This window comes from Podarcis pityusensis (genome assembly GCF_964106645.2).
Source record: "Podarcis pityusensis genome assembly, chromosome: 14".
Taxonomy (NCBI): domain Eukaryota; kingdom Metazoa; phylum Chordata; class Lepidosauria; order Squamata; family Lacertidae; genus Podarcis; species Podarcis pityusensis.
In genome coordinates, this window is record NC_138039.1 from 8981491 (window position 1) to 9000332 (window position 18842).

The 18842-nt window shown below is 46.4% G+C and overlaps 1 protein-coding gene across 3 annotated transcripts in view; it reads left to right on the plus strand.

Moving 5' to 3' along the window:
* Positions 1-18842, plus strand: part of CLEC16A (C-type lectin domain containing 16A) — a 96439-nt gene that overhangs the window by 71309 nt on the left and 6288 nt on the right. Inside the window, exons 22-23 of one of the 3 annotated variants that reach the window (XR_013979426.1) lie at positions 9733-9873; positions 16716-16842. Coding sequence is in view for 2 of the 3 variants with exons in the window: in XM_080980964.1 (XP_080837090.1) it covers positions 9733-9873; positions 16720-16842 (264 nt within the window). In the remaining variant the exon portion in view is untranslated. The remainder of the gene's footprint in view (positions 1-9732; positions 9874-16715; positions 16843-18842) is intronic. The other 2 variants (XM_080980964.1, XM_080980965.1) reach the window with 2 other exon arrangements.

The following is an 18842-nucleotide window of genomic DNA, read 5'->3' on the forward strand; positions in this document are numbered from 1 at the left end:
CCTCAAGTGAGGGAGAAGCAGAACAGCCTCTTCCTGTGACTCTGGCAGTATAGCATTTTTAGGCTTACCTCTGAGCACATTTGGCGTTCTTCAGTTGTCCAATGATGATGATGATTTAATCTACCCTTCTTGCCAGCCACCAGCCTGCTCCACCTGATCTCGTGGCCTCTTGAAGCAACATGGTGATTTCCCCCATATTGACCCATATCTATCTTTCTGTCAGCCACCATGAACTAATGTACACTGATGCTTTTTGTGCTCCCAAGGTCTTCCTAAACTACATGTTTGTTTGACTGCTTCAGAGAAACTGTGGTTTTTAAAAGGATGGTATTTTCTGGCAGGCCCAGGTGCTGTTTCCTGTTGCCAATATTTTTTTATAAAATAATAATAATAGATTTTGCATCTCTCTTCAAGTAATGATGGCAAAGTTTCCATTGACCCATCATTTCTGAAATACCCCCTTCTTCAGTCACAACTCACTGGGAATAAGGATTGAGGATCTTAAATCTAGGGAGGGTCGTCCTCCAGGTAGGGCTGGGGGAGGGCCTCTGCCAGTCAGTGCAGACAATACTGGGCAAGATGGACCCAGTGGTTTCCCCACTTGTTCTTGCAGGGGTTCAAGTTTGTCTTCTAATTTCTCCAGAGATGTCTGTTGCCTTGTGCAGGGTCGTAAGGCAGCAGCAATTTCTGTCCTGTGCCCTTGGTTCATTGCTGTTTCTCTTCTGCTTCCACCAAACCTACGTCGTTTGTCTTGCTATGCAAGGATTTACATAATTAATTTTGCTGCGTTTCAGTGGAAGGGACATGTCAAAAACTCACGCAGAAAATAAGCATGCAATTACGCAGGGAAACATAAAATGAAAATCAAGAATAGTCAAAATACATTGAATTTAATGTCAGGTGGGATTGCCAAAGTATTTTTTTTTCTTGCCCCACCCCCCGCAGCAGCACATAAACCTGAATTCACCTAAGTTAAAGGCACGTAAGTTGCAGGCTTACTATAACATAAATATTTACCATAATTATTTTACCATACTTATTTTAGTTTGCAGACTAAACTCCCTGCCCCGACAATAGCAAACGCCACTTGTATTTTCTTGCATGATTGCCGTTCATGACCTTGCACAAACATACAAATTGCGGGAATTTCCATTTGCGACGGAATTTCCCAAGATTCCTAATCTTAGGTCAGGGTCAGTGGTTGTTTGCGATACGGAAAGGCCTCCCATTTACTTTCCCATTCTTCCTCGAATTTGATGCCACCTTGCACATTTATACAGGGGTCAGAGCTCAGTGGCAGAGCAAATCATTTGCATGCAGAAGCCCTGGTATCTCCAGTTGTTCTTCCATCCTTTCTTTTTTAAAGGATCCAGTAGCAGGTGGGTGGAGTGGCAAAACTTTTGCTGGAGCTCCTGCCAGTTAGTGAGATCATTAAGCAACCCAAACCATTCTTGTGTGCCCTAAGTACTGGGCAGCTGCAGCGGTGGGATAAATGCCTCTGGCTGAGTGGCAAAGCCCCCATTCAGAAGGTTCCAGACTCAGTCTTGGGCTTCATAGCTTAAAAAAGGGCCTCGGGTAGCAGATCATGGGAGAGACCTTCCCCTGCCCTGAGAACAACCCACCCGCCTTGCCCCAAAGAGCCACTGTCAGTCAGAGTAGACAGCACTAGTTTGATTAGATATGAGGGACCTTCAGGTGTCCATATGCTGTTCCCTGTTAAGGAAAATAAGCATTTGTTCTGTTGAACAAATCTCCACTTCAGTAGTTTTGATTTCTCTTAGGCAACTCTCCCCCATGATCCTTCTGGTGACAACGTTTTCAGTTTCATGCATTTCATGTGTCTTGCTATTCTCCATCTCTTTATTGCTTTTATGGCTCATCACTGGGGATGCGCAGGCAGATGTAGGAGGAGCTCATGGCTACAAAAAGTAAGGATTGATTACTTGTCAGGGGGAGGTAAGCCTGTTTCTTGTGCCAAATTTTCATGGGGAGGATGTCAGTCTCTTAAAATAATATATGGCTAGGAGTATTTAAAGGTAAACTGGGTGCTCAAACACTGCATTGCTTTAAACTGCCCCCCGCCCTCCTCAAACTCTTTTTATAAAGACTCATAGACAAGCCTTCCCCAAGCTGGTGTCCTCCCAGATGCTACAACTCGCATCAGCCCCAGTGCGACCTGTCATCTGGGAAGATGGGAGTTGTAGACCAAAACATATGGAGGGCACCAGGTTGGGGAAGGCTGTTGTAAATAATGGGTGGCAGAGGCTGTAAGACATGTGTGGCACCACCATGGTCACATGCCTGACTGTGGCGTAGAGTCAGTTCCCATATGTATGCCTGCCTGCCCAGCTCATTAGACTGCAGTCCAGTTGCATCATGTTCAGGGGTAACATTCCAGAGGCATCTCATATTTGCAAAAGTCACATATAGCCCCAGATGACTTTTTTAAAAACAAACAAACACAACCTGGCTACTAGCTGGCATGGGATGGGGGGAGGCCCTCCCTGTGTCTCTGCTGCCTTGCCTCGCTCCTCCACCAACAGGAGGAGAGGAGAGGGATGGAGGCAAGCAGAGAGAGTTGCAGGCAGAAGAAAAAGGCTGGAATTGATCTGGGATAGAGCTGCAGCCAAGCACCAGTTAAGTTTGTATGGATGCGACTTGACTATAGAGAATTGCATTGTGATGCCCTCCAAGGTGGCACTTTTGCATTTGACACACTTCCTATAAAAAGTTGGTCACCACTGCCCTAACAGAGAATTGTTGGTCCTGAAAGCATCACCTTGCAGGCAAACGCTGAACCTGAACAACTTCCTAGCAAGCTCACTAAGCCTTTTCCCTCACCTCCTGTGTGGCCTTCATCTCCTTTGCTTCCTGCTGGCAGTGGTGGCACTTGCCTCCCAGCTCTGACTTCCTGCAGACCGAACCTGCAAGCTCATGAGCTTCACGTTATCCTCACTTGTTCTCTGACATTGTACCCTGTTTTATTGCCATTCCCAACATCTAAACTTGGCATTCATTGAGATGTTCGGTATTGACTGAGATGCGGCTTGTATGTAGGTTTGCTTGAAACAAGGGATGTTTGGAAAGCCCCTGGCTGGTTATTATATCACATGCAAGGTGAAATGAGGCGCCATAAAATATATACTGAGCTTGTCGCTTCCTCTTAGATAAGGTTAGCTGTGACTTCATCCTAAATGAGGAAGGCTTTTGTGCAATTCAGAACCGAGCACTGCCGTGCGCAAGGACAAAATTTCCCTCCTGCATCTCTTTTTGTCGCTTTCTGGGTCAGCCACACCTGCTGTAGATTAGCGTGTTGTACTTTTGCAGAACTGTGAAACCAGGCAAAGTGGGGTTCCTTTGAAAATCTCTCGGAAATTTAATCCATTTTTAAATATGTAAAGTGAAGTAGTAAGGAAGTATTTAATTGCAACTCTCTGATTCCTCTTCCTCTCCCCCACCCTACCCAATTATGTGGTCTTTTAAAGCTCCTTTTCTCAGCCCATTTGTCGTGAGTCCTGGGATTCAGACCATACCCAAAAACAAATACATATTTTCTTAAGAAAAAGAACAAGCGCCACTGTCTATAACTGCACCGCAGAGTTTATTCCAATCTGGGATAGTTTAGAGTCTGGGTTGGCTTTTGTAAACCACCAGGCGCCATTGAGCATATCCTCTGAGTTAATACCTCTACAATGGTTTTGGCTTTTTTTGTAAAAACAGTAAGAAGAAAGAAAGCATTTTTTTGCAAGTTGTTGATCTATGAATAAACAATGCCTTAATAGGGAGCAGATTCGCCAGTGTCTGCCTAGTCCACAACCCTGGAGCCATGACACTTCATTGTAAAGCATTCCTGGATGGGTTGGGCAGGATTCGGAGAACCAGGGAAGCAGTTCTTGTGATCTCTGAACAATCATATTCTGTGCAACACCAAACACATGGTGTGGGTCTGGATCTCTGAAATGGTTGGTTTTCTCATGGTTTTTATCTAAAAGCATCTGCCGTGAAACCTTTCATGTGAAGTCATAGAATCATAGAGCTGGAATAGACCACAAGGGCCATCGAGTCCAACCCCCTGCCAAGCAGGAAACACCATCAGAGCACTCCTGACATATGGTTGTCAAGCCTCTGCTTAAAGACCTCCAAAGAAGGAGACTCCACCACACTCCTTGGCAGCAAATTCCACTGGCGAACAGCTCTTACTGTCAGGAAGTTCTTCCTAATGTTTAGGTGGAATCTTCTTTCTTGTAGTTTGGATCCATTGCTCTGTGTCCGCTTCTCTGGAGCAGCAGAAAACAACCTTTCTCCCTCCTCTATATGACATCCTTTTATATATTTGAACATGGCTATCATATCACCACTTAACCTCCTCTTCTCCAGGCTAAACATGCCCAGCTCCCTTAGCCGTTCCTCATAAGGCATCGTTTCCAGGCCTTTGACCATTTTGGTTGCCCTCCTCTGGACACGTTCCAGTTTGTCAGTGTCCTTCTTGAACTGTGGTGCCCAGAACTGGACACAGTACTCCAGGTGAGGTCTGACCAGAGCAGAATACAGTGGCACTATTACTTCCCTTGATCTAGATGCTATACTCCTATTGATGCAGCCCAGAATTGCATTGGCTTTTTTAGCTGCCGCGTCACACTGTTGGCTCATGTCAAGTTTGTGGTCAACCAAGACTCCTAGATCCTTTTCACATGTACTGCTCTCAAGCCAGGTGTCACCCATCTTGTATTTGTGCCTCTCATTTTTTTTGCCCAAGTGCAATACTTTACATTTCAATACATTTACATTTACAAGTCACTGGAGCAGAATGGAGTGACCTTCTTGATCATGCTTTAGCATCTCCCATGCTCAGTTCGTGCTTGCAGGTTTGGCATTTACCAACTTGTAAAGCCCTGCTTTACTTTTAGCTATGCATACTTAAGAACGTGAGAGCCTATTGGATCACGTCAAAGACCCACCTAGCATCCTGCTCTCACAGGGGCCAGCCATTGCCTCTGGGAAGCCCAGGAGCAGAATCTGAGCTTAATAGCACTCTCCCCAATCCCCCCATTGATAGTTTTATCCTCTGTGAAGAGGTACTTTCTTTTGTCTGTCCCGATTCTTCCAGCATTCAGCAGGTATCCATGAGATCTAGAGTTCTATGAGAGGGAGAAGAGCCTTTCTCACTGCTCTTTTCTCCATACCATGCATAGTAAGAAAACACCTTCTCCTAAATTGAATCAAAGTGCTCTTAAGAAGGACCTAAAACTTGTTCCTGGCTCTATTGCCTAGGCCACTGGCATGACGAGGGCATGTCAAAGAATGGCCACATTGGCTGACTGCCTTGCAGCCGCCAGATTTTTTCTGTCTAATGAAGACTTAGCAAAGCTTGAACATATGTATTCTGCAAGATAGCACTGGGGCTAAGTGGGAAGTGAAGGGTCAAAAGAATCTATTGTATAAAGTAGCTTTCTATGTGCTTATGTGTGTGTGTTTTAAAACTCCAAGTGGCGTCACACTGGCACAAGTGGTTGAATTGATTGGCTGAAGATATCTTGCTGAAGATACCCGCTTGTTCATTTCAGTGTGGCGTTTGTAGAATGCTTTGCAGGAAGTAGATTGTGTCCATTGGTCGGATTGGCCCACCTCTCCCATTCTGCCAACCCTAGTTGCTATCATTATTGCTATTAATGAACTTGGTGCTTTGCAGACTGCAAGGTGGCAGGTCCCTGTTGCAAGGAGCTAGCAATCTAAAACGCTGCTCAACTCTGTCACTCATGTTAATAGCTCCAGGAAGGGTACAGTGAGGGGTGGGGGAGTGTGATGGCAGTAAACCAACAGACTCCTGCTGCTCCTCACTACCTCCCGGTGGTCCCTGAAAGAGCCGGTGTTCTCAATTCCTTGAAGTATTCAAAAGCTAGCAGAGCAAGGACTGCCTTACAGTTCATGCCCATGTTGCTGGCAGGGCATCTGCATCTCAGTCTACAAAGGACGGGGGATATCCCTTGGCGCAGGTTCCTCGTAGAGCAGCTGTAAGCTATGGAGGAAGTGGAGACTGAGTCACAAGTCTGGATTCTCTTACGAAAATAGCAACTTAGCATGCTTTGTAGAAGCCTTCTCTGACCCGGTGCCCTCCAGATGTTTGGAACTATAACTCCCATAAGCCCCAGCCACTGCAGTCTTGCCCATGTGCTTTTCAGGCATGTGTTCATAGTCCTATGACCTACAAACAAGTTTAAAAAGCAGCAGCAGCAGCAGCTGACATTCCCAGGAACCTGAGTCCTGTACCCTGCCGTTCTCTGGAATCACAAGAGTTGCACAAGCTCGGTCATCTCATCATGTTTCCTGGACATTTTGGCTCCAGGCAGCTAATCATTGTTAAGCTACTCCTGTGTCATTCCTTTGGGACTCTTCAGGGGGTTCAGCAAGCTGCATTCAGCAGGATACGCCTGTAACTTACCTGAATGTACAACACTGCCTTGTAGGGAGGCAAATCGCTTTTTATTGTATTTAGCCATAAGCAAGGGGCAGGCTAGGGGCTGAATGTGGCCCTGCAAGGATCGCGTGCCTCTCTCCCTGGGCCATGCCCCTTCCTGGCCCTGCTTCATGCTCCCCTGGACTGTGTTTACCTGTGGGAATGCATCCTTTAATTGTGATAATGCCTCTTCCTTACCTGGATGGAGGACAGAGAGGGCCTGTGTGTGTTTCCCATGGCTGGAATGCAATCCACGGTGCAAGAACTGCTTCTGTTGCTGCACTCGCCTTTGCATCTAGTTGCACCCTCTTTTGTCTTCAGCCCCACTCACCACTGGCATGCAGCTCCCAGAAGTCTGTCCATAAGGGAATGTGACCCTTGGTCTTAACAATGTTCCCCTCCTCTGCTGTAGGTCTCCAGTGGGTGCTGGTGCCCATTGGGACTGGCAGGTGGGAGCCCAACAGTAGGTGGCGCCAGAGCCGATGGCAGACAAAGCCAGCTCATTCTAGTTCTGGCCCCATCCTCCTCCTTCCTGCTGAGTTCTATATACATGGGTATGAAAGAGGAGGAAGCTGGCAGGCGGGGACTTGCTAAGGATGGTGGGGCAGTGCCCCATTTGCCTGAATGGAATACCCAGCACCTGCATAGGCTGTTTTGGTGAAACACTGGTCCTAGTGAATGCTGGAAGTCACTAGGGGTGCCAATGAAATAAAACATTATCTTACACCAAGTCCAGACTCTTGGTCTATTCAGCCCAGTTTCTACAGGGTCGCAGGCAGAGGGAGGCCACGTTTTCCATCACCAGCTGCTCCTCATCCTTTTCAACCTGAGATGCTTCCCTGAATGCAATCTGGGGCCTTCATGCAGAGCTCTGAGCTGCCAAGATATTCGGAGAGCATTTTGGGAGCTCCCACAACCAGCCGCAGTTGGGAGGCACAATGCAGGGTTGGAAACTTCCCCAACTGAACAGGTGTCAATTTGGGACTCCAGCAGAGCACTGGATGACGATGATGAAGAAGAAGAGTTTGGACTTGATATCCTGCCTTTCACTACCCTAAGGAGTCTCAAAGCGGCTAACAATCTCCTTTTCCCTTCCTCCCCCACAACAAACACTCTGTGAGGTGAGTGGGGCTGAGAGACTTCAGAGAAGTGTGACTAGCCCAAGGTCACCCAGCAGCTGCATGTGGAGGAGCGGGGAAGTGAACCTGGTTCACCAGATTACGAGTCCACTGCTCTTAGCAACTACACCACGCTGGTTGCTTTCATATCCCATAGCCCCAGGGACCCAAGGAGCTGAGTTGGAATATATAGTTCTCTCATTTCATAAAGTGAAATGCACTTTGTTAAAAAGGAAAAAGGTCATGTTGCTAAAAGGATGCGCCTCAAGTGTACACCTAAAGAAACATAAAAGTGTTTCCACACACGATTGACTGGCGTCCCCTGCCAAGGACATACCGGTGGGTGAACCAGGCTTTACTGCTGTGTAACGTGTGGGATGGATTTAAATGTGGCAGCCTCTGAGGTTTCACAGCTAGGCTGCCCAACTCCAACCTTTGGGCATTCCTCCTGTTTGCTTGTACCTCTTCCTGGTCGGTAGGCTCAGGGATGAATGAGCAGCTTTCGTACCCAAGAATGGGAGCTTCCACTTGCTTCAATTGAAGGCTGTAGTTTGGAAAAGAACCAGGCAGTTCCCAGAGTCTTTTCAAGCTCTGCTCAAGGGAATCCTGGAATTCCTTGGAAATTTTCTCATGTCAGTCTGCATAATGGGTTCTTTCAGCGCTGTCTCCATTTATCACTCTTCATTTTCCTGTTTAATGGGATCAACAAGTTTGTTCGAGGAAAATAAAATGGGGAGTCACAAACTTAAATAAGCTACAAGTACTGTTTATTCAGGCATCTGATGACTGAAGGACACTGTTCCTGAACCCTGAGATCACTTGCTCAGAGAATGATTCTAACTGCTTTTAGAATGCTTTTAAAAAGTGTTTTGTGATTAAAGCGTTTGCCCCTCGCCTCCCTGGGCTCCTCTGGGAGGAAGGGCAGGATATCAGTTGAATAAACAAGAAATAAATAAAATTACTTTGAAATCCAATCAATCTGTGGCACCTTTCCCCTTTCTCAGCAAGGGGAGGGGGGTTTCTGCTGATCCAGACATCCCTCTTTGCTTTTGTGGAGGAGGTTAAGAAGGCAGAACAATAGCTTGAAGTGCCACAGGGAATGGGATTTACAGTATCTTTGGCTTTGCTTCTGTGGAGGAAGGGAACTGTAGCACAGTGGGTAGGAGAGAGCGTCTTCTTTGCATGCAGGTGTCCGTTCAACCCCCAGCATCTCCAGGTAGGACTGGTGAAGATTCCCTGCCTGAAGCTCTGGAGAAATGGTCCGGCTCAGGTAGCTCCCTGTTTTCCTCTCAGTTCATGAGGGGTAGGGAGCATCGTGTTTCATGATCTAGTCTACCCTGCAGGGCTAGTGAGAGCACTTTGGAGATAAGAGACGGGAAGCACGAGTGAATGGGGTATGTCTCCGTCTTCTGCAAAATGTAGAGGGTTCCATGTCAAATGGTGATACGGAAAGGTTTTTCCTGAAGGGAGAACCCCCCCCCCCCCCAATGTACTAAATCAGTGTTGTGAGCTTTCATCCTTTTCTCAGCAAAAATCATTCTTTTCCCATTTCTTTAGTAGATTAGATTCATTTCATGGAGGAAGAGGAGAGGTCTCTCCACATTTGTTAATTGTGACTTCTCTGTAGAACCTCCAGGCTCAGAGACAGTCTGCCTCTTGGCTACCAGTTGCTGGAGAGCAATGGCAGGAGAGGTGTGTTAACCTCAAGCCCTTTCTAGAGGCACCTGGTTGGCCAGTACAGGCAACAGGGTGCTGGAACTTTTTGGTCTGCAGGGCTCCTGAATGAAACCTTCACGTCCAGGGGCAGTGTATCTCCCAGTGGATGCATACAACAGGAGGTATTCGCTTTCCTTCCCTGTCCTGCTTTTGGGCTTCCTAGAGGCGTTCGGTTATCCACTGCAGGGAGCAGGATGATGACACTAGATGGACCACTGGGCTCTTCAGATGTATCCCTTAATTTACATAACAAAGCACTGAACCTCATGCAACATTTCATGGCTTTCTCTTGTTCCTGTTGGCCAGTGTAGCTTAGTTTTTCTCATTCCAGCTGATGGCACCTGTCCACAACACGTCCATTGTCCCTGTCCTTCTGTGAGGAAGTGCTTTTGTATTTCTGGCCAGCTTCCCTCTGTGTAAGCTCTTGCTTTCCCTCCCTTGCAGGTTTTGCCGTCGCCCAGTGCATCAACCAGCACAACCCCTCTCCGCTTTCATCTCCATCCCCTTCGTCCAGCGGGAGCACCGGGCGCTGTGACTCTGCCACCAGCTCCACATCGATTCCTTCCATGGTCCAGAGCCCGTCAGGTATTGAAGCCTCTTGCTCTTAGCTCCTGTAGGCTGTTTTATAAACTCTGCTTGAATCCACCTGCAGGTTTTTAAAGAGACTTCCTAATCTTAATATTTTATCTCCTGTTCTTTAAACTTGTTTTGGAAAGGGTACCCAAGGGTGGGGGGTTCAGGTGAGTCCATGCAAAAATGGGGGACAGATTATCCGAGATTTTGTTTTTCCCTGTTGTGGCTTCAGTCCTGCAAGTCAGGCAGGGGGATGAGCTTGGCAGACCATTCCTCATCAGTCTCTTGGTTCAAATTGTATGAGACAACAATATTGCTTGCTGCAGGATCTTGCGTTAAAACGCTTTGTGCCAATGCTTAACTTCTTCGCCTGCTGGAGCTCAGACCATTCCAGAATCCACACTCCCCTGACTGAAAATCCTATTCCTACGATCCCAGATAACTTAAGATCTGGCACGGCTTCTCAGTAGTAAGACAAAGGCGCTCTGCACATGCCTAAAGGCACTGTGTGTCATTTCACACATTCCTCGGCACTGAGAACAAGTTGGACTCCTGGTTCAAATTTAAGTCAAATTTGAATTTCAAATTTAATAATAAGCTGGCCAAAAAAAAAAAATCAAAGTGATCTCTCTGTCCTTTGGCACTTGTGTTTATATCCTGGTTCTTTATTTCCAATGAAATGATCTGACTGCTAAATCTAAATGTGTGCGTATGGGAGTGAAAACTAAATTTCAAGGTCATCTTTTAAGGAATGTTCATGGTGCCAAACAAGATGCCCACCCTAGATAGAGTTCAGGGATGGAGAACCTACAACCCTCCAAATGATGCTGAACTGCAGCTCCCATCATCCCTGACCATTGTTCATGTTGGCTGGGGCTAATGAAGTCCAAAAATACCTTGTGGTGGGGCACAGGTTCCCCATCCTTGCTTTTTAAGGAATTGGACGTTGTTGGCTACCAGGAACAACTGCAAAATATTGCTTCATTCCTCATATCTGGTAACCTTTGCATTTTGTGTGTGTAGTTTTAACAGCCTGATCTTAGATGCAAGTCCTGCTGTATAAATTTTGAATTGTACTCTCCTCCTTTTCCCTTCTCTTCCCCTCCCACGAGTAACTTCTTTTGCAGGGATACTCTTTTTTTGCAGAAAACCTCCGCAGGCAGCTTGTCTGTGCCATAGTGACCTTAAACTCAGCACACCTGTATTTCATGGCTATCATAAACTCTGGAAATGTACAGGCTTGTTAAAAGCAAATGCTGGCCTGCCTTCATACAAATGCATTTGCTGACAGGCTATTGATCTTCTGTAGAGGTTTCCAAGGAAGAAGAACGAGGTGATTGTGTGTTTTTCCCTCCAGCCCTAGATACTTTTGCCTTTGTGCAGAAGTTCCTCCTCCCACCCCAGCTTTATTCTCCCCACCCACACTTGATAGACGGCACTGATTTGGACTGCCGGTGGGGTGTTTGCTCCACCACATGTTTAGCCTAGTTGTGTGGGTCTTAATTAAATTAAAGCCCCCAAATGGGAGTGGAGTCAGCTGTTCCTTGTTAAAATCTATTTCCAGCAATTACTGGCAGCTCTGTGTGACATTAGCAGTCTTTAAACATGCGGCTAACAGTTTAAATCCTAAAAAGCGGAGTAGGTGTAGTATCATTGGGAAATGAAAGCTCTGCCTTCAGAGGGAGGGTTTTGTTAAAGAACTTGTATTCCTTGGAAAACCACACACTTCACGACGAGGAGTTAACTTTCCAAGCTGGGCCCTTGCCGTGATGGATATGAGCTGCTCAGGCAATCAACCTGTTTCTTCTTCTTCTTGGTTCGAGGTCACAAATACTGATTCGCAGTATCTATCTGGTGTCCCTCCGCCCCTTGGTTGCATCATGGCAACTTTCATCCCAACTATATTTTATTTCATTATGTCAGGATTTTTTATTAACTTCTGTTATCTGTTCCACTGAGAAGCAAGGGGTCTTATTTGTAGAGTGTGGCCACACCTCCACAGTTTCACTTAAAAATGTGAAATCTGGTTCTGCTCTAATCACCTGGAACCTAAACTAATGCTGAAGGCAGCAATTCACCCTTTAATATTACAAAACCTGGCTGAAAGCTGACTGCTGTATTGGAGAGGGGAAATAAAACCCATGGAGCTGAGAAGCACGGTTTGTGCTATGAAATTAAGGCTGTTACAGTTCTACTTTATCAACGCTTTGATTTATTTTAGGAACAAAGGCTTTTCTTCTCCAGAAGTAATTGTTTCTTATTTATTTATTTATTTATTTATTTATACAAATATTTATCTACCGCTACTCATAACAATTGAAACTTTTAAATAACACACAAAACAATATGATAGAGAATATTTAAAAGTTACAGTCAGAAATCAGCTAAGCATTGTGGAAAGATGCATTCTTCATTGGCTGCATAATAAGCCTGTAAGGTTTGCAGCAGGTATTTAAAAGCTGAAACAGAAGGCACACTAAGGACTCCATTTCTTGTTGTCATTAAATGAGGCTTGCCAACTCTGGAAGCAACCGGTGATGTTAGCTGACTTTAGAAGCTTTTGTCTTGGGAAGTGAGGAAAGTCCCTTCTCAGTGCAAGGATGCCATCTGCAAACCTTAAACAGGTGTGTGTGTGTGTGTGTGTGTGTGTGTGTGTGTGTTTACGAGCACTTTCATTCAGATCAAACCACGTTCCCCAAACTACTTTTGCCATCAACGCATTTCACAATCTGGGAGCCGCTGTGCAGTCCCTTGGTTGCTAAATTAGTGAAATGGCTTTGCCTGTGGGTTAAGCAATCCTTCCTCCCCCTTGTCCGCAGCACTGTCATTGACTGTGCCTCATGCAAAAGGCACAGATGAGATAAAGCTTTCGCGTTACTTCTGACGGCAGTCGGGAGCTTGCCCAACTCATTAAATAAGCAGCCTGCAGTAATTCTGACGGGTTCTTACGTCATCCCAAAGCTTACTAAGAGCTCTTCTACACTAAATTTGACCCCTCACCTTTCCACCTTTCACCAGAAGCATTGTCCTCCAGAATCCTTCCAGCTCATCCTGCGCAATAGACGCCAAAGAACTGTTGCTAAAATGTTCAAATTAGTTGCATTCTTTGTTTCATCAGTACAGCAATATCTTCCTGCCTTCCTGCCTTCCTGCCTTCCTGCCTTTGACCTTTTGGGGTAACATGCTGTAAGTGTTATCCGTAGCTTGCATCCATGACTCAGATAAGGAGCTCAGGAAAGGGCCAGGGCGCTGTTTTTCCTTCTTCTTTTAGGGAGAAAAGTTGGTGTTTTAGGAACTTCACAGTGTTCGCATTCCACACACACACACACCCTTTAAAATGCATGTGGATATGAAGAACTTCTAAGCTTCTTGCCTGTTTAAAAGGGACAGCACAGAGGAAGGCTGAGAGGGTTGTACAATGTCATGTTTGGGATGTTGTCTGAAACTTCCAACTCCTAGCAGTGCTTGATTTATAACACAGAACACAACTACTTTACAGTATGATCGTGGGACATCCAGCAAGTATAAAACAATGCAGCTACAGAAGAACATGGATCATTCCCAAAATATAATTATAAATGGGCCTCTTACATATGTACCTTAAGTATGCATATAAACTCAGTGAGATGTATGAGCTTACTTTTGCTGGGTAATCTCGTTTATATTAGGTTTAATTTGCGACAAACAAGCTCTCATCTCCTCATCAGCACAGAGAAGCCTGTCTCTTCTCTGACCTTTCATATTGAAAAACCCTCTTCACAACAACATGTCTTGGAGAACTGCAGGAAGAATAGCCAGCACTCTTGAATACTGTTTCTGGTTGTATATCCAAATTATTTGGATACCATACCATACTGCACTGAAATGTTTAAATGTTTCTTTGATCGCCCTTGAATCTTCCTGCCCCACTCTTTGAGAACCTCTGCCCTGGGGCACATGAGATGAGAATTCTGGACTGAAAAGGCACAGAGGGAGAGGATCATATTAGAGCTCTGCTGAAAATTGCTCAGCCATGAGAAAAGAAATTGCATTGCAAAACATGTCAAAGAGGAGATAAAGAAATTGGTGAAATTCTGAAGGGTGTGTGTGCCTGGTTTATATCACGCTCGCCTGCCTTTTGAGGTGGCTGAAGGGTGCTTGAGAGTGCCTTTTCTTACCTCCACCTCACTGAGTGGTCTGTGCTCCTGGGGAATATTGCCAGGAGGAAACTCCTTCCACAATACTTTTTTCAGGCAGCCTGGGGAGGTGGCAGAGTGTTGGAAAAATGTTTCCCGGGAAGGGAAAAAGAAAGAAACACGCCACCCTCTGCCACATTGCTGCAACATAGTAAGCTCAAATCCCAGCACCCACCAAGATTCTGAAGTGTCCTGAGAATGAAGGCTTTAAAAAAAGATTGTCTAGGCTTTAGGCTGTTATTAATTTATTAGTTGTTTTTTTAATCGACAATTTACCATATGGTCCCATGGTGGGTTTTATAAAGTTTGTATACTGCTGGTTTTAGCCGCTCTCCACCATACGTATAGTGTTGTTTTAATGTAATATTATTGTGAGCTGACTTAGGCTGCCTTTGGAGAGGAGAGACAGGTAATAAATTTGGGGGGAAAGTTAATTTTAAACAATCGTATCTACTTAGATCCCCTCCCATGTCGTTTCTGGTTAAGACAAACCGTCATCTTGACCATTATTGCCTATTATTAATATTGTTGTAATTTCATTTCTTTTTCTAGTCCACCCCAGGATAGTTAACAATAAAATGCAACGTTAAAACCACAGTGTGGATAGATGACCCTCGGATAGATGACAATTCCTTGAACCTATTATATAATAAATATGCAATTCAGCAGTAGACTGCCTTATAGCCCACTGGTAGAGCACCTGCCTTTTACGCCAGAGGTCTCAGGTTCCAACTGTTGCATCTCCTGGCAGCACTAGGGAAAACCCCTGTCTGAAACCCTGGAGGGTTGCTGCCAGTCAGTGTAGACAGTACTGATCTAGATGGACCAATGGGTCTGACTTTGGTATAAAGCAATGTTCTATGTTCTGATATGCTGCAAAAGCTGGAGAAAGTAAGTATTAAGCTGGCCCTGAATAAGAATAATGTGCCGGGCAATCTGATCACAACAACGAGGGAGTTCCCTAGCCAGGGTGCTGCCACAAAGAAGGCTCCGCTTCATCCACTCCCCTACCAGAGTCCCATTCACCAAGGGCACCACAAACAAGGGCCTCACTGGCAGAACTCACAGCCCAGGCATGCCATGAGAGAGGCAGTCATTCAGCAGTTTGGATTCCGCCAGCGCCTTGAATAGGACCCAGTCACTGACAGCCAGCACAGTGCTTCCAGGATTGCTGTAATGTGATCCCATCTTACGTCCCCTAAACCACAAACAGGCAGCAGTGCCCTGCACCGGCTGCAGCTTCCAGGCCGCCTTCAAGGGAAGCCCTCTGTAGAGTTCATTGCAGTAGTCAAGCCAGGTGGGGCTTATCAGAGCACAGACCCAGAGGTGGGTCATCCCCATCCAAGAAAGTAGAGTGTAGTCAGTGGCTATCAGAATGTGCTTGGGTCCTTGTTGCGAGTTTCGCGTAGGCATCTGGCTGGCCACACTGAGAGCAGGATTAGATGAGCCATTGACCTGATCCGGGCGAGCTCTTCTTAACGTTCTTATGATGACTGTCACCGCTATTGGCACTTTATCTCTGTATACATAATACGCTACTGAGTCTCCCAAGTGCTAGACAGACACTTTAGGCGTGTGGGGCTGCCATATTGCAGTCTGCCATTGCCAGTCTCCCTCGGCTTACGGAAGAGTTTCTAGTGTGGTTGGGTAAGGCTGCTGCTGCTTGGGACACACAAATTTCACTCCTCTCCCATGTCCTATGTTGTTCTTCAAGTCTGAGCTCCAACCCTCTGTAGGAAACACATTCCGTCTACACGACCCTGGTTCTTCCATCATGGCTGAATCCCACACATGACGATGTTTGTTGCACCTGTTGTTCTGTCTTGCTCTTTGTTCCACCGAAACAATGTTTTTCCAGAAATCTTCTGTGTTTGCAAAATTCCGTGGTGTTCTGTCTGTCTTTCCTCCCCGTTCTTTTTTTTTTTAATTGCTTCCCATTGGATCTTCTTTTTTTCTTTTTTTTAAAGAAAAAAAATGTGCTGCACTTAGCTTTGACTGTAATCCAAGTGCTGTATTTTACAGGCTTCCTTTCTCGAAAGGGTAGATTTATCTGACATCCTAATTTATCGCTTGCTCTGGGGGAGACGGAGCATCCTCCAGCAATTTATTACCATTAAGTGGGACAGAATATTGCTAACCCACGAGAAATCTGTAAAAAATTGCTCTTGCCTCTTTTTTAAGTGGGTCGTCGAGGTTCCCCTCCCCCCTTCCCCGTCGTTTTGAACCCGAAAGCATTCCTGTTTCCTTCCCTGGCGCTTAGCCGCTGTCATCGCCTGGCAATCCTAAGTCGAGCCAACCTGAACACGTGGCATTCTTGAGGACGGTTTGTGTACTCGGTAACGGGCGAACCTCTTCTCGGCCTCTCGAGGCTTCCGAAGAGAGCGAGACCGCAGGATGCCAGCTGTTTGTGAGCATGTTCGTGGTGTTGGTGATAGTCATTTTGATGTTTACTCTTAACACAGCCTCCCTGCAACCCCCGGGGCACCTCCTGATCTTTTGGACCGCAAATCCTGGCCGGCAGGCCTTGTGGCCCGAAACCTCTGGAGGGCACCTGGTTGGGGAAGGCTGCTATAACATGTCTTCTTCCTTCCCGTCTCTGTGAGTCCCCACCCCATGCCCTCTCCCCACCCACCCAATTGTTAATGGCTTCATGTGATCTATTGCTGTGTTTTCCTCTAGTTAGGCCTGGCAGGAAAGGACGGCGGCGGGTCTTCAGTCTCTCGGAGGCTGACAGTCACGGTGGACACTGGGTTTAGGCCTTCCGGCAGCAGCTGCAGCAGCATCAATCCTTGCAAAATCCCTTCAGGCAGGTTTCTCCTTGGATGTGTGTGTGGTGTACGGCTCCCCTTCTCACTCCCCTCGTCCTCTCCGAAAAAGAGATTACGGGGCCAAGTGAGTGTTGCTGCGATCCTCTTCCACGCATGCAGAAACAGCCAGCTGCTGTTCACAGTGCAGTATCTCACACCCAGGGTGTATAGAGGCCTTTTCCACCCTTCCTGGCTAATTCCGCTGAAAGAGAGCACCTTGGTTGTTCAGCCTGGCTTCACCCCACAGCCACTCCCTTGCTTTCTTCCTTGAAACAAAGAGCAGCTCTTCCCACTGGGTTGCGGGAAGGTTATCCAGGTCTCCACCGGAAAAGGCGGTCCCAAGGTTCAAGATGCCAGACTCCTGTATCTTTTGGCTCTTGGGTAGCGTAAGGCTCTTACCTGGCACCTGAGCTGTCGGCGGCTTAGCGTTCGGCAACTGGGAACTCGCCTGACAGCAGGTGATCAAGGGATGGAGGTGGGAGTATTTCTGCCCCCCTGCCGTAGCTTCAAGCATCAGTTCAGATAGGTGAGAATGAACCCCAGTTCTCAGAACCTTTTAGCAGGAATTGGTTCAGGCAAGCTGTGTTCACAGCATGACGGAATTGGAGTTTTGTGTTTCCTTTCAGTTTTTTTTAAATGTGTAAAGTCTGTGTTGCCGCTTTCTCTGTGTGTTGGACGCTTTTTGGCTCCCTTCCTTACAATATTGTTTGCTACCTGCTTTTATTTGCAGCCATTGTCCTTCGAGGCCATGATCAGTTTGCTTCTGTATATTTTGAGATCTGCCTTTTGCTTGCAAAGCGGGGAGCTTCCTTAGGTTCTCATGAGAATTTGAGGTACCCCCCATCCATTTCCCCATATCATTTAATGCCTATCTCAGGGCATGGGGAAACCGTGGCCCTTCTGAAGTTGCTAGACTACAACTCCCATCACCCCTGACCATTGGCCACATTGACTGGAACTGAGTCCAGCAACATCTGAAGGGCTACAGCTTTCCTATCCCTCTCCAAACTCTTTAATTTGTCTAGTTCATCTTGCCATTCGGGTGCTGTTTGGTCCAAACGCTGGTGACAGTGGCAGGGACTTCATTTATTTACCTTTCAGGGGCATTTCTCTTTTCGCCAGAGTCAAAGCAAGTAAGGATAAGCATTTCGGGACAGAAAAGTACTTTCCGCACAAACATTCAGGTGTAGAAATTAACCCAAAAGGTCTCCCTTTCCATTCTGACTTGATTTTCTCCACCCCATGCCTCTTCTTTATGTTTCGGGTGGATGAAGGCAGATAAGAAGCCTCCTTCTGTGTGCATTTTTGACATGTGAAGACTGACAGTGAGCCATACACATCTTGCAAATCTCCCATCAGGCCACTTGCAGACCTTGCATGGCCGTGAAAAGCAAGGTGTCCCTTGAATTCTGCCACCCACCACCATCAGTCCTACTTTGCAGCAGAGCTCGTCCAATTCTATCCCATAATTCTAGAGAAGAAGGCAGCTGTTGTGACTATATAGCCTGCTGCATTGAGGAATGACAGCCAAAGATTCCCCGGCCTGCATCTTCGGTTCTCTTTGAATTGCAGCAATGTGAAGGGTGAATTTTACTTTTCAGGGAAAGCTTCAGTCGATAGCATTGATCAGTCAATTAATCCTCATAGCCCAACTGAGAAGTGCTATAGAGATTGTGCTCATTAATTACTCAATGTCTCTCGGCTTGCCGGCATATCGGACAGCAGAGACTAGCATGGTCCCAGCGGATACAGATTCCAGTAGTGCAAAAGAAAGAAACCTGTCAAAGCTGTCTCAGCAGTAACCCATCTTCTCCAGCCTGCCCCCCCCCCAAACCTGGTGCCCTCCAGTTTTTATTGAATCACTCCCCACATCATACCTGACCATTGGGCATTCCATAGCTTATGGGAATTGTCATCCCACAAAACCTGGATGGCACCAGTTTCGGGAAGGCTGATCCACACCCAACACTGAACTGTGCAGGGTGATTTTTAAGAGACT